At 43.8% G+C, this 20,941-nt stretch overlaps 1 protein-coding gene across 1 annotated transcript in view; it reads right to left on the reverse strand.

Moving 5' to 3' along the window:
• Window positions 1–20,941, reverse strand: part of ADAMTS9 (ADAM metallopeptidase with thrombospondin type 1 motif 9) — a 154,709-nt gene that overhangs the window by 89,071 nt on the left and 44,697 nt on the right. The window contains exons 11-13 of the mRNA XM_063291534.1: window positions 20,468–20,572; window positions 11,715–11,860; window positions 382–563 (exon numbers count right to left, since the gene is read on the reverse strand). Coding sequence (XP_063147604.1) covers window positions 382–563; window positions 11,715–11,860; window positions 20,468–20,572 — 433 coding nt within the window. The remainder of the gene's footprint in view (window positions 1–381; window positions 564–11,714; window positions 11,861–20,467; window positions 20,573–20,941) is intronic.

Below are 20,941 nucleotides of genomic sequence, written 5' to 3' on the forward strand. Positions count from 1 at the left end.
GCAGACTAAGCAAAGGATTATTTTAAGCTGGATCCCATAAAACCACCAAAATAGTTTTGACACCTAGAGATACTGTATATTTTTCAACAGAGAAAAAATTATGAAAAGGTGATGTTTCTTCTCTAATTTATACACCAAAATTGCCCAGTCCTACATATGAGAGATTTTCCCAACTGTACTTTCAATGTTTATTCATTCAATTTCTTGTTAACTCCATTGGGAAAGCTTTTTTCAGAGTACTTCAGCTCATAACAATGGTTTATTTTATCGGAGAGTCAGCCATAGAGCTAGGACGAACACAGCAGTACAATGGCATTTGGGAAGGAGACAGGTGAGTCCTTCATGAATCCTCACTTCTAGTTGCCTTATTGATGCACTTACTTCCACTATACTTAGGAACCCAGCGCACATTAGGAGGTAGACCGTTAATGTTAAAATGCTTCCCATCAAAGACAGCGCATTGTTCATCACGGAAATCCTTCTTTTGTTTAGAACATGGTTCAGTGTTGCATGATTTAAATTTCATTCTGCGTCCCACACAATATTTTCCACCATTTTTGGGCCTAAAAAAATTAAACAAAAAAGATATGCTTACGAATGACATTAAACGCTTTCATATTCTTTCAGATTCAGCCCCTCAGTTTTTGAGTTCATGATGTTTTTCTCAGTTTTTGTTTTCATTCCATTATACCAAGACCTTGTTGTGTCTGAATTAAGTTAGCTTTTATGCTAACTTTGTTTTTTTTAAACAAAGATGGCAGCTTTCTCTGAAAGATACCAGGCTGGCCCTATATACCAGCCAGCATGTTACATCTTAGGTTGCTACTTATTGTGAATCAGGAATCAGCTCTCCCACAGTGATCAAATGTTTTTATAAAGACTGAGGAAATCACACACAAAAACAGGAAAGTGGTAAATGAGCTATTATCTTATGGCCCAGTTTAGAAGTAATTAAAACAGTCCAGTGTGTTTTACTGAGCAAAGAGAAATACTTATCAAATAATAAGGTCCTGTTAACAGTATATTTGCACTGAAACTTAGTCCATAATTTCAACTTGCACATCGAGATAAACATTTGTTTGCCAACAAGCCTTTTAGTTGGAGCTTAAATCTGTTTCACATTCAGATGTAATGGGAAACTAGTTTAGTACACCTTAGATGCACTGATGAAGTGTGCAAAGGAAGGAAAGGGAAGGTAGGTGGGGAAGGCTTGAAAACAACTTATTCTCCACCTGAGAAAGCATTGGACTGAAACTGTTACATTTCAGGATTTTTTTCAGAGAGGAAGAGAAACAGTTTTAAAAACTCAACTGAACTTCATCTGCAACATGTATAACACACGGAGGACAAATGCAACCTCTCCACTATGGGGAATAGCCCCTAAGGGCTAAAGAAAGATACTTTTTTCTTATTTGATTCGGACTGCAAAAACAAGAGAATTGTCAAACCCTTGATAAGCCACACAATACGGCTACACCCGACACCAGGTTTTCTCAACTTTGGCCACTTTAAGATAACGTGGACTTCAACTTCCAGAATTCCCCAGCCAGCCATGAAACTACTGTAGGTCTTAACGCCACCTACAATAACCTATGAAAGCAATACTATTCTCTCCAGAATAATGTTTTTTGTTCAATATCAGAGACAACATATTGCATACACAGAACTATCATAAACTGTACAACACCAGGTTCTTCACAAGCTTCAGAGTGCTATAATGGAACTTCTTTTCAAGTGGAATGAATGGGTTAATACATACTTATAGCTTTGAAATGAATTTCTTTTCCATCTTGCTCCTGATTACTCTGACAAAGTTATCAGGCTTTTCTTAGAAGCAAGCAAAACCAGATCTCAACCTGACCCTACTTCAAAAAGGCCTAAAAGATCTACTGTAAGAAGTGTGAAATCTCTGGTGAATCACGACTTGGAAGTTGATTTGAGTTTTACAAATCATTTTTTTAACATATTAAAGTTTCCTTGTGAATCGTTAATCAACAGATTGTTATACAAAAGTCTATCTTATGGTCTTGAAAAGTAGAAAGGCTCTACAGTTGTCAATGTAAGACTGTTGTTGTAATGGGGCAAATTTTAGAGACTGTCATTCAAGTGCTTTTATAGCCTCTTCAAAACTCAGGACTCTGATTATCAACCATTTGGCTGGAGGAAGCCAAATACAAGACTCAAATACTCAAGACAACAAGGGGACTATGTCTAACTTGATGCTATACCCTGCCCCTACCATCTATATAAGATATGTGCAAAAGATATTTTTAGCAGAATGTATGTAAATGCTCCATATGACCGAAGTTTTGGGTGTCACTCACCACACTCCATCTGCTCGACCTTAATTCTTTTCAAGGCTTAATAATGTGATGGGAAACACTTCTTTATTTTATTGTAAAAGTTTGACATCAGCAGATGGAGTGTGGTGAGCGATACCCAATGCACCCCACCACAGTAATAGTCTGAAGAAGGGGACAGTGGCTTGATCAAAGAGCTGAGAAATCCAGCAATGAGAAATGAGCTGCTTTACCAGTTTCCATCTCTTAATTCGAACTGTGATTGCAGACATGTGAAGAATGGACAAGGATGAGCCACCAGCTTCTCAACTCTACTCCCAGAAGGCAGGATGGGGGGGGGGGAAGCAAACTTTAAAAGACTTTAAACACTTCTATTTTCCCCAGACATCACATAATTCCTGTTTATCCCATAGCAAACATTATATGCCATAATCTCCAAACTCTGACCAAGAAAACAGCTCAGTTATTTGAGAGTCAGTACCTTGATGCAAAGATTACTGCAGATGCTGACTGCAGTCAGGAAATCAGAAGACGCTTAATCCTTGGGAGAAGAGCAATGACCAATCTCAATAAAATAGTTAAGAGCAGAGACCTCACACTGACAACAAAGGTCCGCATAGTTAAAGCAATGGTATTCCCAGTAGTGACATATGGCTGTGAGAGCTGGACCATAAGGAAGGCTGAGCAAAGGAAGATAGATGCTTTGGAACTGTGGTGTTGGAGGAAAATTCTGAGAGTGCCTTGGACTGCAAGAAGATCAAACCAGTCCATCCTCCAGGAAATCAAGCCAGACTGCTCACTTGAGGGAATGGTATTAAAGGCAAAACTGAAATACTTTGGCCACATAATGAGAAGACAGGACACCCTGGAGAAGATGCTGATGCTAGGGAGAGTGGAAGGGAAAAGGAAGAGGGGCCGACCAAGGGCAAGGTGGATGGATGATATTCTAGAGGTGACAGACTCGTCCCTGGGGGAGCTGGGGGTGTTGACGACCGACAGGAAGCTCTGGCGTGGGCTGGTCCATGAAGTCACGAAGAGTTGGAAGTGACTGAACGAATAAACAACACCTTGTTGCTCATCTGCAGAAAGCAACTTTTACCCACATTGCAGAAACTGTAAAAGCTTCTTCAGTTAGTACCAAAAAAAAAGCAATTTGCTAGTTGACTCAGATTGCTCAATGCAGGGTTACCCAACCTAAACTGCAAAGATCTTGTCAGGCTCTGCCTGCTACTTAATAAGACACAGACGCCAATTTAGGAAAACTCAGGTTCTGGGTTTATTCAAGTATAGTGCATGCCTAGTTAAAAGCTGAGAGTGGAGGGAGCGCGCCGGTACGGGATTTAAATAGCCCACGCCGGTCAGCGCTCCCCCTTCCCTCCGTTGCGTAAATCCCCGAGCCCCAAATGTCCCGTTGCCGGTGGGTGAGGGGTCGCAGGGCCCCTGCTGGTGCCCCGGGCGTCTTGCTTAATCTTTCTCCTCCGGCCGGTGATGACTTTGAGCCGGGCGATAATCTTCCGTGCTTCTTTGACAGCTCCGGGCGTGCCTTGTGCTCAGGCGTTGTCAGTTTCACCCTTTGCAGCAATGTATCTTCTTGATTGGATCTTTCCGGCTGGAGTCGTTACTTTGTTGCCGGTGTCTGTTGCCTGTCTTTGTGCGTTGCTTGCATATCTCTTAATCCCTTGCCCCTGCTTCCTTGGTATTGTTATGTGTGCTGTTGTGCTGACACAATCAGCTCAACGGTGCTCATGACATACTGCCCCCCTTCCGAATGGTTAACCCGTGGGTTTGTCAGGGTAAGCAGTGTGGAACACGCGAATTAGGTCCGGTGCTTTGACGTGTCGTGCAGCAACCCATTCTGGGTGGGGGAAGTGTTTCCACTTCACCAGGTAGTGTAGGGTGCCCCGCTGCCGGCGCGAGTCGAGCACTTCTTTCACTTCAAAATGTTGCTGGCTGTCTATCATTACCGGGGGGTGGGGGGTGGGGGCGTGTTGGGATGCCATCGGGAGGTACTTGCCGGCTTTAAAAGGCTACAGTGGAATACTGGGTGAAGTCTCTTTAAATTGTGCGGCAGTTCCAGGCGTACTGTGACCGTGTTAATTATTTGTGTTACCCGGAACGGCCCAATGTACTTCGGGCCCAGTTTCTTCGAGGGTTGGGGCGATTTTATGAATTTGGTAGAGAGATAGACCATATCTCCTACCTGGAATGTCGGTTGCTGGCGCCGGTGCTTGTCTGCTTGTTCTCTGTAGGCTGATTGTGCTTCTTTCAGCGCTGCTGTGATCACTGGCCACGATTCTGCTATCTTCTGTCCCCAGTCACCAGCGCCCGGGGGGGGGGGGCGGGGGTTGCAGCAGCTCTGGGATGGGGGTGAACTCGCAACCTGATACCACCTCGAACGGGGTTTTCCCCCTGCTCGTGTGAATGGCATTATTGTAGGCGACTTCCACGAACGGGAGAAGATTGACCCAGTCATCCTGGTGGTAATTGATGTACGAACGGAGGAATTGTTCTAGCGTGGCATTGAGGATCTCCATGGCTCTGTCCGTCTGGGGATGCCAGGCTGTGGATAGGGCTTGTTGTGTCCCGATCAGTTTTAAAAAAGCCTGCCAAAACTTTGAGATGAATTGTGTGCCCCTGTCGGTCACCAAGCATACAGGACATTCGTGTAGCCTGTACACGTGTACGAGGAAGAGTTTAGCCAGTTGCTGGGCAGACGGGATTGCTGCACAGGGGATGAAATGCGCCTGTTTGGAAAAGTAGTCTTTCACCACCCAGATGGTTGTTTTCTTTTGGCTGGGTGGTAGGTTGACTATAAAATCCATGGAGATCTCCTCCCATGGCCGGGAGGGCTCCGCCACCGCTTGCAGCAGTCCCTGGGGTTTTCCCGGTGGCCGTTTGGCCATCGCGCACACCGGGCAGGATGCGACGTATGCCTTGATGTCCCGTCTCAATGAGGGCCACCAGAACTGCCTTCGTGTTAGGTGCAGGGTTTTTAAAAATCCGAAGTGTCCCGCCTGCTTGCTGTCGTGCGATCTGCTGAGGATCGCCTGGCACTGTGAGTCCGGGACGTATAGTCTGCCTTCTCCCCATGCTAAGTCTCGCTCCATTGTCACCTTGTCGGGGTTGGCTAGGGCCCAGGAGTCGGATTTGAGGGCGGCGGTGAGGTCTGCGCGTATCACCCCTGGTAGTTGCGGCCGGCGCCGTCTGTGAGCTGGTTGGCTTGCCGTTGTTTGTGTGGGGGTGGGCTGTCTCAGTGCACTGCTCCTAGTGGCCGCTGCCATCCCCAGCTGGGAGGCGGATAGTACGGTCCCTACCATATCTGGGATGGGCTCCTCGTCTTGGGGCAGTCGGGAGAGGGCGTCTGCCAGGAAGTTCTTCTTGCCCGGTATGAACTTCAGCTGGAAGTTAAACCGGCTGAAGAACTGAGCCCATCTGACCTGCTTAGGGCTGAGGCGTCTGGGCGTCCCGGAGGGCCTCGAGGTTCCGGTGGTCTGTCCAGACCTCAAACGGTTGGGAGGTCCCTTCAAGTAGGTGCCGCCACGTCTCCAGCGCCATTTTCACCGCGAACGCCTCCTTCTCCCATACGTGCCAGCACCTCTCCGTCTCCGAGAATTTTTTTGACAGGTAGGCGCATGGCTTAAGGATTCCTGTGGGGTCCTTTTGAAGCAGTATGGCACCCAGGGAGAAGTCAGATGCGTCAGCTTGAACTACGAACGGCCATTCTGGGTCCGGGTGTGCAAGGATTGGCTCCGTTGTGAACAGCGCTTTCAGCTTGTCAAACGCTGCTTGACATGCGGGGGTCCAATTAAGCACGGCCCCTGGGTTCTTGACTGCGTGTTTCCCCAACTCCCTTGGTTTTGAGTAGATCTGTTAGGGGGAGGGCTATCTCCGCGAACCCCCTGGCAAAGGACCTGTAGAAATTTGCGAATCCCAGGAAGCTTTCAAGTTGGCGCCTATTGCGTGGGCATTCCCAATTCAAAACTGCCTGGACTTTCGCGGGGTCCATTTCCACGCCTTTGCTGGAGATTCGGTACCCTAGGTAGTCCAAGTGCGATTTGTGGAACTCGCACTTGGACAGTTTGGCGTAGAGTTTAGCCCCCCTTAATTTGTCCAGTACTTGTCTGACCAGCCATTCATGTTCTTCCTGTGTCCTCGTGTATATGAGGACATCGCCTATGTACACTAGTACCCCTTTAAATAGGTGTTCATGTAGCACCTCGTTGATGAGTTGCATGAACACCCCCGGGGCCCCCGCTAACCCGAATGGCAGTACCTTGTATTGAAAGGCGCCGAGGGGACAGTTGAAGGCTGTTTTCCACTCGTCCCCCGCCTTGATTCGGATCCTATAGTATGCCTCGCGGAGGTCGAGTTTGGAGAACATGCGGCCCATTGACAGGTGGGCGAGCATGTCCTTTACGAGGGGCAGTGGGTATTGATTGGAGGAGGATGCGGCATTGAGTCCCCGGTAATCGGTACAGAGCCGTAAGGTGCCGTCCTTTTTTTCTCAGAAAAGGACGGGCGCTCCGATGGGCGAATTCGCTGGCTCTATAAAACCCCTGGCCAGGTTTTTGTCGATGAACTCTCGGAGGGTTGCCAGCTCCTTCTGGGTCATGGAGTATATCTTTGGTTTGGGTAAGGGGACGTCTGGGAGTAGCTCGATTGTGCAGTCCGTCTTGCGGTGGGGGGGTAGCTGGTCCGCCTCCTCTTCTCCGAAGACGTCTGCGAAGTTGGCGTATTGGTCTGGTAGTCCTGGGTTTGGGTCGGTGTCTTGGGCGACCCCTTCAGCCCTCCCCACTGTCGGAGTGGGTATCATGTCTGGTGCTGGGGCTTGGTATGTGCCATCGCTGAATTGGATGGTACGCGTCCTCCAGTCTACGCAGGGGTTGTTGTTTGCTAACCACGGGATGCCCAGCACTATGATGGGTTTCCCTATTTGGGTCACCACAAAGGTTATTTGTTCTTTGTGGGCGCCCATTGTGAGGGTGACTGTCCCGGTCTGTTGTGTGGCTGGTTTCCCCCCCGCTGTTGAGCCGTCCAGTTGGTGGAATGCCAGCGGTTTGGGGAGGGGGAGGCATGGCAGATTGAGCTTCGCGACGATGTCGGGGTGAATCAGGTTTTTGGAGCACCCCGAGTCCACTAACGCCACGGCTATGGTGGCTCTGGGGCCGTAGCTGAGCCTGATCTTCACTGTTATGACGGAACTTTCGTTGCTCTCCTTGTGTGTGTCGCGCCCCCTTTTCACCACCTGTCCCGCAGCGCGCTTTAGGGCAGGTTGGGAGCGTTTCCCGCCGGTTGTCCCAGTGTGTCGCTGTCGTCCCCTGTGAGGTAGGCGTCCGCGTCCTCATCTGGGGCTGCTAAAGCTCCTGTCAGTCGCCAGGGGGGGGGGTTCGCTGGTTTGAGCGGCGTTTTCGGTGCGGGTCGGGGTGTGCAGTCCGGTGCTCTGTTTGCGAAGCAGTCTGCCACCTTGTGCCCCATTTTCCCGCACTTTGTGCACGGTGTGCGGGCGAACCTCCGCTGTTGGTCCGCGTGCCCGGTTGGACCCGTGTGCGGGGGGGGTCCTCTTGGGTAGGACGGGAATTTGTTGTCTCCGGTTGACAGCAGGAACGTGTGGTGTGCGTGTTCCGTTTTGCCAGCGAGGCAGATCCATTCATGAAGTGAGGTTGGGTCATCCCGGTAAAGTGCCCATTGGAGCACTTCTCGGTTGAGTCCCCTTTTGAACATTTCGGTGAGGGTGGCCTCTGACCACTCGGTGATTTTGCCCGCGAGGGCTTTGAATTCCAGGGCGTAATCGGCTACAGTTCTTTTGCCCTGTCTCAGTGCTTGCAGTGCGCACTTCGCCCTCTCCTTCGCCATTGGGTCTTCGAAATAGTGTTTCAAGTCGACGAGGAAAGTATGGAAGTTTGATAGGGCTGGGGACTTGGACTCGTATAGCTGGACGTACCAGTCCGCCACCCTGTCTTGCAGTTTGATGGCTACCGCCAAGATTTTTTCAGCTTCGGAATCAAAGTAGTGTCCGTGGTGGGCCATGTATTCTCTGGCGTTGGTGACAAAGAAGGACAGCTTCGTGGGGTTCCCGTCGAAGGTAACTGAAAAGTCCCTTGGGAACCTCACGTGCTGTGGGTCGCCCCTCCCTGTGCTTTGGCACATGGGCTCTGCCGTCGTGGAAGCACTTGCCGCTGCGACTTGCATGCGGGCGTGCCCTCTCCCGTTCGGGGTCTGGTTTGGGGTGGGTACCTGCGTCGGCATCGTGTTGTAGGGTCCGTTGGTTATCAGGGACTGTAACATGGCTCCTAGGTCCCGTAGTTGGGCTTCCATGGCTGTGAGCCTTGCTTGCGTGTCCCTGTCAGCTGGCCGCGATGTTGTTGGGAATGGTCCGGTCGGTGTTTCGGGGTAGGTGAGCTCCCAATTTGGGTAGGGTGGCTCTATCCGGTGTTCTACCCCGTCGGCCCAGTAACGGAGTGATTGGTCCGTGACTTCATCCTACGCTGCGCTTCTTGCGGCTGGGCTAAAGCTCCAGGACCGGAACTGGGGTGCAGTGTGGGCCGGGAGGGTGCCCGTGGCTCTGGTGGAGTGCGTTGTCTCCAGCCGTTGCGGGGTCGCCTCTGCCTCTTGCTGGGTCCGAGACTGGAGAGTGGGGTGGGCGAGGAGGGTGTCCATGGCTCCGGTGGGGTATGTTGTCCCCGGCCGCCATTGGGTCGCCTCCGCCACGTGCTGACCATCTCGTCCATCTTGGGTGTGGTTTGCCGGCTCCATCGTTGCTCCCGTTTCTGCCTCTCGCCGTCTGGTTCCTCCCGCGGCTCGTCTCCGTCCGGTGGGGCTTGGCGAGGTTGGGTTTTGTGACTCTCAGCTTTCTGTCAGGCTCTGCCTGCTACTCAATAAGACACAGACGCCAATTTAGGAAAACTCAGGTTCTGGGTTTATTCAAGTATAGTGCATGCCTAGTTAAAAGCTGAGAGTGGAGGGAGCGCGCCGGTACGGGATTTAAATAGCCCACGCCGGTCAGCGCTCCCCCTTCCCTCCGTTGCGTAAATCCCCGAGCCCCAAATGTCCCGCTGCTGGTGGGTGAGGGGTCGCGGGGCCCCTGCTGGTGCCCCGGGCATCTTGCTTAATCTTTCTCCTCTGGCCGGTGATGACTTTAAGCCGGGCAATAATTTTCTGCGCTTCCGTTGACAGCTCCGGGCGTGCCTTGTGCTCAGGCGTTGTCAGTTTCACCCTTTGCAACAATGTATCTTCTTGATTGGATCTTTCCGGCTGGAGTCGTTACTTTGTTGCCGGTGTCTGTTGCCTGTCTTTGTACATTGCTTGCATATCTCTTAATCCCTTGCCCCTGCTTCCTTGGTATTGTTATGTGTGCCGTTGTGCTGACACAATCAGCTCAACGGTGCTCATGACAGATCTCCTCTGTTACCAAATGGCAGCAAAGAATAAAAGGTTCTACATCTCTTAGCTACCACCTTGTGATCTTTCAGATTTTTGCAGCTCACATATAGCAGCCCTACTTAATATTTTCCTGATTTGTTTTTATGAATGCAACATTTTTGCATTGGTTTGTAATACTCTACCTTGAAAATGTTGCTTTGCATTGATCATGACAAAAATCCAGAGAAGTAGGGCGATTACTTCTCAGTGCAAAAAGGAGTAATTCCTAATCATAGCAGATGACTCTCTTTGGAGGCTGTAAAGGTCTTCAGAGCAGTGTGTGATGTGATGTGACATGATGTGACAACCTACAATCGCAAGTGAAAAGGACACTTGCAAAAATATTTGCCTTTTAGCGTTATTTTATGTGTTAAGAGTAGTCTCTAGGCATGTGCATGTGACTAATATCAAAACTGCAGCAGACAGGGAAGGTAAATTTCCCACTTTCCATTCCAGCTGTACTTCTGAGAAAAATCTCTGAATTGACTGTTTTTTCCCAGTGCAAATCACAGCTTTGCTGGAGCAATTCTGGACTAAGTCACAGTTTCACTGGTTCAGGATTGAGCTTTGGCAATGTAATGGTATGTGGAGATGACCTTGGGAGACTGGGCCCAGAGACACTGCATAGGGAATGGTCAGATAAGAGACGGCGTAGCCCGCAGCTGGATAGTGGGCAGGGCAAGAGGCTCAGAAGGAACCCTCCCTAATTTCTCAGGGGTATAGGGGATGGGAGGAGAATTGTACTTCCAGACTTGTAAGATTCAGTTAATGTAACCTTACAGTAAAGTAGAATTAGCTGATCTGGTTGTGTTTCCTGTCTGGTCTATATAGTAAGGCTGACAAGCAGTGAAAGCAGGTCTTCAGGGCTCAGTCTTCGTAAACACAGCTTCAGATCTGGTCTTGATTTGGGACAATTCCAATCTAAGTACAGACCTGTACATAGACCAACATATGCAATAAAATATGTGTTTCATTGAATGCATGTCGAAACACTTCTCTGGGTTACAGCTGTTCCCAGGATGTACACTATATGTAAGCACGTGTGCCATCTGTTCATCACACACTATGCGTACGTGTGCATGCCATCTGTTCGTCATCTTCCTATCCCATTCGCCTGAGTCATTCGTGATATCTTGATCCATTTTACCAAAATGCTTTTCATACAGTGATCTTACTTATTAGTCTATTAATCTAGCTATCTCTTGTAAGAATTTATATCCTGTCCCTCAATAAAACTCCAAAGCAGATTACACCATTTCAAAACATACTAAAATATTCAATACTATAAATTAGCAACAGCATAAAAACAAACTCAACCACGATAAAACACTCCAAATTAAAATAAAGTGTATCACTGCACCAAACTAAATTCAGAGGAGCCAACAGGCAAGCATCTCTAGGAAGTGGGTTTCACAAAAAGAGCACCACCACCTGCTGTTCTGTGAATAATATGCGTGTTTTGTGAGGCAGCATATTTTATTATCAAGCTATGTTTTCAGTTTTCAGACAAGGGTGTTCATTATGTTATAGCTTCCTTGTTACTTTTGTCATCTAACAGTCTGCATCCACATTTTTTTTAAAGCCAGGAATCCTATTATTCTAAACCATCATGCGAACATGTGGCCAATTCACAGCAGGTTCATTCCCCCTTCAGATCACCTACTAAACACAAGTCAGAAAGAGATAATTTCATGTGATATACGAAACTAGCATTATATTCAGTACACCCCAACAAGCCAGTATCCTTAAGCCAACAATCAATCCTGATTTGAAGTTGGCTTATTCTGCTGGCCTGCTTGGACCCAATGACTTAAATATGGATTTGGAGATTAGATAAATTAGTTCTTTCAGGTTCTACACATGTAGAAAGAAGTAACAAACTTGCTGTGTTGCAAACACAGGTTGTCACCCATTCATATTTGGTTTATTAAAACAGGATTCCTACCTTAAAGAGTTGTGAGAATACAATTATAATATTTAACCCTTTGTACTTACTCAGGCCTGTTGCATTCTCGAATAGCATTTTTAATACCCCCACCACATGTTCGTGAGCAAGCTCCGAAGGGGCTCCATGTGCCCCAAGCCCCATCTGTCATAGGTACTTCTCGCTCTTTGGGAACACAGTGGCCATACTTGCAATGCTAAATTCCAGAAAAGAGACCAGAGAAAGAAAAAGAGAAAAAACTTTCAACAATGTTATTTCATTGTACAATCAGGTTTAATTCCAGCATATAACAATGTTTTTTATAGTAATTTTAATAAAGATTATAATTACAACAATAAAAACTAATACAAACTAAAAAAAGAATAAAAAGGAAGAGTGGAAGGTGCAGAAAAGAAAGGAAAAAAGGAAAAAATAGAGCAATAGAAGAGAAAGAAAAGTAAGAATATAGTAAAGGAAAAGAAATTTATAAAGAAGCGACTTCCCACCTTCATCACAGCACGTATAAACAATTTTAGTCACTTAGCATCTCCTCTTAAAATACAACAAATGATCTCTTCTTCCCAGATATTACAATGTTTTTGAAATAAAACTTTCTCTGATTTTGTAACGGTACATGGGAATGACCTTAGGAGACAGGAGGAAGAGCCACAGCCTGGAACGGTCTGATAAACAAAATTAGAATCTGGAGGAGGAGGGGTGGAAAAAGCTGCTCAGAAGAGACCCTCCCTAGTTTTGGGGAGCGTAAAAGGGAGGGAAGGGAGGGGTACTTTCAGCCTTGCAAAGATTCTGTTAATGTAACCTTACAAAAAAGATAGAGCTAGTATTCATTGTCATGCTTCTTGCCTGGACTACCTCAAAGGACTAACAGATTTCTATATTTATACTTGTTAGAATGTTTCACTAAAGACAAGACTCCCTTCCTTCCTCAAATGAGTTGAGAGAGATGGTCTTATTCTGAATTATGTATATTAATTTTCATTAGTACCCAAAATTATGTCAATCTGTTATCCTGCCATCCTATTACAACACAATTTTTATTCTTAATTCTTGTGGTTTTTAAATTTAATACAAAAAGCAATTTATAGATACACATATGTAATAAAATAAATTTTTAAAAAGATAGAAAACAGTTTTTTCATCTACTTCCCTAGAGACATCTAGACTAGATAGGCAATAAATATTACAGAAAATTGTGATTACTTATAACAACTGAAACTAGGAAACTGTTCCATCACTTTGCAGTATTAGTTGTGTTTCTCAATGTAGTTAATAATGCTAGATAATGGAGTGGAATTGGCATTCCAGAATTTGTAACAGACACAGAAATTTAATGATTTTCACTGCCACAGTTTTCAACTGCAAAGTCAATTAGCTGATGCTGTGTTTTATTCATTGAGTGTACAGCAATTGAGTAGTACAAAAATAATAAAAAACTGTGCATAAAATACCTTGCAGATTTTGTTAAGATACAGCAATTTAGAAAATGTGTTTATGTTAAAATTCTCCCTTCCACCTCTGCGTTTCATGGATAAGATTCAGCTTTTATGAATAGTTCAAAGTTTCCTTGAAATATAAATGCACCATGGCAAGTTGTTAAAAAGGAAGAAGGAAGTTTTGATTTATAAAAATCACAGCAGAAAAACTGTTAGTCTGAATTTTGATAGACAGACCATCTTTAACAATGATCCAGTAGCATCTTCTTATGCGACAGCAGAATCAACTTTAGATTGGCAGAAAGGAACTAAGAGTAGAACTACTGTAAAAAGAAATGGCGATGACACCACAAATGGCAAAAAGAAATTCAAATGTCAAAAATATGGCTTTATCCACTTGACAAATGGGGTAGGATAAATCTATGAATAATACAGTAACCATCACCATCACCAATCATCGTATCCTAAAGCAACATTTGTAGTCCTTTCAGTTAAAAAGCAGAAGTACATTTTTAAATGATGGAAATCACAAGATTTTGGTATTTGTGCCTATTCTGAATGGGATGTCCTGTCTGAAATGTTACCTCTTAGATGTGTGTTGTGATTATATACTGAATTCAGGGCAGCAATTAGGATTATGGTAGGGAATATCAGATTTGGTGTTAGAAAGCCAACAGCCCAGTAAAAAGAAAGATTAGGAATGTAAGAGCTATTTTGGTCTTTTTAGCTCCTGAAGAACCTGATCTCGCATCCATCCATCCATCCATCCATCCATCTCTGTATCTACCAACCAACCAACCAACCAACCAACCAACCAACCAACCAACCAACCAACCAAGGCTTCTAAATCCGTATAGGCTCTAAGAGGCCTACAGCAGGCTGCAATGTTAAAATGAAAATTAAAAATTCTAAAATGTAACCCCTCACAAACTATGATAGTGCTAAGCCACAGGATACCAAATGCCTTTCTACAGAGTATTTACAGAGCAAGTCCAATAAGGTGGAAGAGAATATCCCAAAGGAGATTATGCAATTTCACGTTGGCTTAAAATAGAGATATTTTATGATGCGAGAGACATGTGTCTGAACTGTACAATGGAGATCTTTCTGGAGGAAAGACATGGGCTAGTATGGGCCCAAGACTCTCCCAGCCAGGTAATCTATAGTAAAGTAGGCAAGGGAAGAGACAAAATGGCGATGTGGCTATAATTCAGAAGAATCATCTATCCCTTATCTGTGAGGGAAAATGCCATTTCCAGAACACTGAAAACCACTTCTTATTCTGGAATATTTACTTCCAGAAAACTGCTGAACTATCCCCAGAACAGTCAGATTGGCATGCTCCAGGGAAAAGAAAAACAGAAAGTTCAGGAGGACTTTGGAATGCCCTATGCTTGGAATAGTAACCACCAAGCTTGACTAGTGTAAACATGTTCAACATGGAATTAACTTTATTTCTGGTCTGGAAACTTCAATTACCACAGAAGACAGTAGCCCTGTTGGTCTCTGGAAGAACTCAGATACCACATTACATTTGTAATTTCACAAGCATTACACTGACTGCCAATCAATTTCTGGGTAAAATACCAAGTGCTAAATTATTAGTTTTAAAGCCATTTAGGGCTTGAGGCCTGGCTACTTGAGATAATTCCCTTTTCTAGGTAATTCCTCTACTCCTTAGAAGTAAAGAGCAGGTAGTTCTCCTATAGTTGTCATGAGTTTGGGCCTGAATCCTTCTCTGTATTTTCCCTGGATCTTTGATATGCATCCTGCCAAGTTGAAGGCATTGCTTTCTTTTTGAGGGGAGGGTGGGTGGAGGTTAAAAAGGCCCTAAAACCTATGTTTTCAACCTGGCTTTAATATCTCTACTCTTGATTTGGTTGTTGTTGTTATTTCAGACTTTTTATCCTGTCTTTTTTATTTTTACAAATAACATAAGGTGGGGAACATACCTAGTACTACTTGCTCCTCCCAAGTTCCCAACAACAACAACCCTGTGAGGTGAATTTGGCTGAGAGAGAGTGACTGGCCCAAAGTCATCCAGCTGGTTTATTATTGCCAAGAGACTTTAGTAGTCAGCAGCGCAAGTTCTGGTTCTATTACTTAGTACAATCTCAGGCCAATAAAACAGACAAATACAGAATTTAAAATACAAAAACACCAATAAAACACCAATATAAAATATAAAATACAAACAAAAAACAAAAACACCTTGAGATAACTAATAACGAGAAGATATCACCCGGTTTCTGTAAGCCAGAACTGTTGCAAAAACTTGGCAACTTTTGTTGTGATTGTCCAACAGAGGTCTACCAAAGGAAGACTGTAATTTTTTTATCAGAAAGACAATTAAATTTTCTGATAATTGGGTTTATAGGTGCCAGACACCATGGGTGATACAACAGGCAATGTAGCAATACATGGGTTACTGATTTTACCCATGTATCTAAGCAGAAGTACATATGTTGATTGATTGATTATACTTTATTGATTAGTCTATTTGACCATATCAAAACATCAACTGCAATAAAGTACAATAAGACAAAATGAGGTAAGATACAATATAATGGGATAAAATAGGCTAGAATGAGATAAAATAGATAAAATATAGTAAGATAGGGTAAAATAAGAATAAAAGATAAGGTAAAATAGTATACAGTAAAATGGAATAGAGAGATATATAGTAAGATGAATATTAAACTCAAAGACAATATTGGTTTAGGTGAATTTTATGCAACCCCAGTGAGTTCTATAAAATGTATTCTCTGCGTGAGGTGTCAAAAAATGGCAACATTGACCTGATATCTGCATAGAAGTAATATCACAGATTTCAAGTCCGGGGCAGATGCTAACAATCCACTTTGCAGTCAGAACACAATTGTTTCTCTGCACACCTGGGTGACAGAACAACACTCCACAAAGAAAGCACAGTGACTTCACCAATCCCTGTGGGCATCCTGGATCCAATGGTACTAAGATTCTTACTGCCTCTGTGTCAGGGTCAGCCTCGCTCCGAATAAGACACGGACTCACTCAATAGGGATTAAGGATTTCCGGTTTATTGGAACGGTGCGTAACAGAAAGAAAAACGGGAATGGAGGTGCGGTGGCATGGTGTCCTGTCTATACCCTCTTGCCGGACCCCGTGCTCCTCCACCCTCCATTGTCCCCATTCCCCTGACTGGACGGGAGATTTGGGCGTTTTCCCGGCTGCTGTCTTTGTCCTGTGGGTGCAGATGCGTCCTCCAGGGCACAAGGCGTGAATCTTCCTGTGTCATCGATGCTTATCTGAATTACCTTGTGATGGCTTTCTATTAAGCTGTAGATCAGTTCATGGGTGTGGGTGCTTGGGTGATTAGTTGAGCATTGATTTGATTATATCCTTCCTCTCTTTCCTGATGATCATGATCCACGTTGTGAGGCTCTTTTGTGCCTTGCAATGGGGTCATGACACTCTGTCAGCCCCAACTCAAAATCCACATCTATTATCATCTACTTCCAGGCACAGAATAACATCAGGGTACCAAATAAACAATATGTGAAATGATACATCCTCCATATTACAAATCATGTGGACAGGTGGATGGGAGTCATTATAACAAACAGCTTGGGACATTGATAATTAGCAGAGTGGCAGAACACAAGTCGAGCAAAAAACCAAGGTCATTTGCCTCAGAGAAGCACATCTGTTTGTTATGTGGGAGAATAATATATTCACCTATAGTCTCAATACTAGGTAGCCACCAATTCAAGCCAAGGTAAAAAGTCTCCTAAGATTCAGGATATTATAGAAGTAGCTAGGAATTGTCTATGGAAAACCTGAATAATAGGGACAGATGATTTTGGCACTACTATTTTCTACATCTAAATCCAAAATCCTCTGAGTTCAATTATAGCTTTGTCTGGGCAAGAGACAATAAATTGCCTGGAGTAAGATGCCACAATATGTTAGATCAGAATCCATTTGCTTCCTCAGGGATGAGGAAAACTGAGCCAGTAGAGTGAGGTGAACCAGAGACTCACCCCAAAGGATTTGTTTTCAGCAAAACCTGAGATGGCAAAATCTCAGGGGGCCCCCAAGAGAAATGCAGTAGACCAGACAGGAAACACAACCAGATTGGCTAATTCTAATTTATTGTAAAGCTACATCAACGGCACGTTGCAAATCTGAAAGTACAATTCTCCTGCCATCTCCTTTACAGCCCGAGAAACTAGGGAGGGTCCCTTCTGAGCTCTTGCTCTGCCCACTACCCAGCTGCGGGCTATGCTGTCTCTTATCTGACCATTCCCTAGGCACCATCTCTTTACCTCATTTCCCAAGGTCTTCCCCACATACCATTACAGTGGGACATGGAATATGGCTTTCAGAAAATCAGACTAAATGGCTTCTGCAGTAGGGGCATCCTTATATTGTAAACACAGAATTGTGCACCATATAACAGCAAGCCCACAACCTTTGCTTTATACAGTTTTATTGTTGCAGGCACATCATTATTGCCATGATGACTAGCATATTTTAAGATCGATTTAGAAAGATTTAGAAACCTTTTGAGCTCTGATTATATAAATTAGAATTGAATTGGGATTTTTGGACATACAAATAAATCATAGAAACATTCTTGTCTTTAACTTGCCCCTACCAAAAATATGCTCTAACAACATATGTCAATAGTATTCTGTGGAGTCCTTGGAGCAGGGCAAGCCACAGTATATAAACCGAGAGCAAGGCCCACTCCCTCTTGGCACTGAAGATGTTGCCTAGTCTGGCAATGAAACGTCTGCAAGAAAACAACAGGGCTCAGAGAGCACCAAGGACTCCACAGTTCAACCCTGAGTTACAGATATTTGCTTCGATCAATAGTATTCGTTAGATAGATGGATAGGACAAAATGTTTGATACTGCTTCCCTTGAAATATTTATGTGACCCTTCTAGTCCCTAATCACAAAAGAAACAGTAATATAGCTTTTTTTTTAAAAGAAATGGAAGCTATTCTATTTAATTAGCAGTTTCTAGACATAACGTCTTTCCCAGCACGGTCCACTATCCTTCTATACTGAACCGGCAGCTCATGAGTGAATTTTGCTAAGAGGTAAGTTGGCAAACATGAAACTTCTATTATTTGTACAGTAGATGGGGAAACGCTAACAAGTACTGTATATGTTCTGCATGCACATACATACCGCATTTTAGATTCAGGCACATTTTACATTTATACTTCTAAACACATTATTTAAAGCAGGCAGCATCTTTCATGATAAACAGGCCATCTGATGTTTTACCAAGAGAAATAATTAATCATATCACTATTAGGATTGTGAGGATGCGAATCTACTGTGATGAATACTTAATGGGAAACCATTGCTTTTCTTTTTATATTCATGTTTAATACAAATGCTAAGATAAGTCACATTGTCAAATCCTTTTTCTGGTAACCGAATTTAAACAGACCATGGTTTCCTGAGGTCAGACATCACAGGTATCTGCAATTTGTTTAAAAATAGAACCAGAAGCTTTCAGTCTTTCCTTTGTTTTATAAAAAATGAAGACAAGTGAAATGAATTCAGGTGCCTGTGGAAGATGAACCCAGCAATTTTATAGCTTGCATTGCAATAAAAAAAAATATTTTGCAAATATGAATGGCTCTTCTTCTCTTTATCTATGACTGGCAGTGTATTTGCTAAGACTAGCTGATGTATTTTCTTGGTTGTGCCTATTTACTGATCCAGAAAAAGAAATACAAGTTATGACAGCTTCTAAGGAAAGCAATCTCTGTTTTTCAATTACAGGTTGGATACTGCAATGTCTCAACAGAAAAAGTGTGTTTTGCTTGCAGAAATTTTTTTTTTTGACGCACTACGTATCACATTAACCACTGCAGTAGCAAAGAATGTAAATAATGAGGTCAGCTGGGCTGGGGTGCAGTGGGGGAGAGATGTAAACCCAGCATTTTCTAGTTAGGATGGCTTCATGTCTCTGATTTCGATAGTTCAGAATATGTCTCCTTTCTAAAAGGCTACAGAAAGTTGTACACCATTTATGAGCAATCACTAGACTCCAAATGGAAGAGGCATTCTGAGAATTTAAGAAAATCAAGATTATTCCATACACTGACCTTCTGCACATGGTGTTAATTGAGGTAGCACTATCCCCAAAGAATATTTTGCAGAACAGCTCTATGTGCAGTAAAATTGTTGAATAGCAATTATGCCCACCATAGAACAGACTGTTTAGCTGCCTTGATACAAGACATGTTTTACACAATTAGAACTAACAGCGGAAGGCAGGCCTTCTCCTGTGAGAAATTTACTATGACTCTGGAGTCCTTGGTGCTCTCTGAGCTTGGTTGTTTTCTTCCAGATGCTTCGTTGCCTGACTAGGCAACATTGTCAGGGCTAGAAGGGAAATTTACTATGACCCAGTCACCACCAATGGTAATTTTCCATAATAAGCTTATTACAGATGAACTTTCCCATTTGGATGTGCAAATCCCACTCCATGATCATATATTGAAATCTGAAAATTGTATCTGGTTTTTACATTATAGCAGCAGCATGCTAACCCTGAACTAAAGTAAACAAATACTGTATAACAAATATTTGTCTGAAAAGTTTAGAGTTTGGATTATTATTTGATTTAATACTATCCAGCTCAGTGTTCTCACATATAAAGTATGTCTAACATGTCACATGAGTCTGTCTGCTTTAGGAAAGAGACTTAAAGCAGCCATTTCTATAATGCAGTTGTTTTAATTTCAGGGCTTTTCCTGGGTGTGTCAGGTTTTCGGTCTCTAACTGTATTTTCTTTTTTAAAAATGGTATTTTTTTGACTGATTATATACATCGTGAGTTTTAAAATCTGCAGATCTGGAGCAAAACATGTTGCTTCCCTTTGGTTAGAGAACCCTGAAGGCCACAGAAAATGTTTAAAAGGAAGATAAGCTTTTCCAACTGAGGTAACCGGGCTCCAGGTGTTCTGTCACTACTCTGCACTAAAACTGCTTGCTCCCAATTAATCGTGGAGTGACGATGCCATCAATAGTGTTTAAAAAGAAAATGTTATGAGCTGATAGCATGGGAAATTCCCTCACGGAAATAATCTGCCCCTTGGAATGGCCTTCACACAGTCCCATTATTAAATGGTCACCCAGTATAAAGTTGGGTTCAGACTGCTGAAAAAGGAAATGTCCTGCTCAAAAGAGAAGGCTGAGCTTTTTCTTCTAGTGAATAGGCAAATGGGAAGTGGTCTGTAAATATGTGCAGCCTGGTGATACAGAAATTTAAAAATGCTATCAAACAATAAAACGGTTAAAGGTCTTTCTCAATGAACTGACACCATCACGACAAGAGGTAGAGCAAAGACACCAACTAACCTTTCCTAGGCCACAGTCCGTCCCATCCGCCCATGGTGTGTGTTGAGTACGACATCCTTTATGTGCTCCATCAGCATTAATGCACCAGAGTCTTCTGCACTGCTTCTGCTTAAGTGATTTTAAATGGTCTCAGCATTACTGAACAGCCAGTACAACATATGCTATAGGCCACATACTTATTTTAGATTATCTCCCTGGTGTTATTACCATCACTGAGAAAGGAAGTATAAACCATGAGCACAATAAACTAGAGGAAGTGACTTGGCTAAGTTTGCAAACGTTGAAATTTTTGGCTCAAAGGCCTTATCCTCCTGATTTAAAAGCTAAACCTGTGCCCATACAAAGTACTCAGAAATCACATTATGAAAAAATGGTTAAAAAGCTCCTATGGAAATACAAAGCGAACAAAACTTGAAAATCGGAAATAGTGAATATTTCTATTCCCCCCAGATTTGACAGATTCCTACTGAAGTA

Source organism: Candoia aspera, chromosome 2, assembly GCF_035149785.1.
Source record: "Candoia aspera isolate rCanAsp1 chromosome 2, rCanAsp1.hap2, whole genome shotgun sequence".
Lineage (NCBI taxonomy): Eukaryota > Metazoa > Chordata > Lepidosauria > Squamata > Boidae > Candoia > Candoia aspera.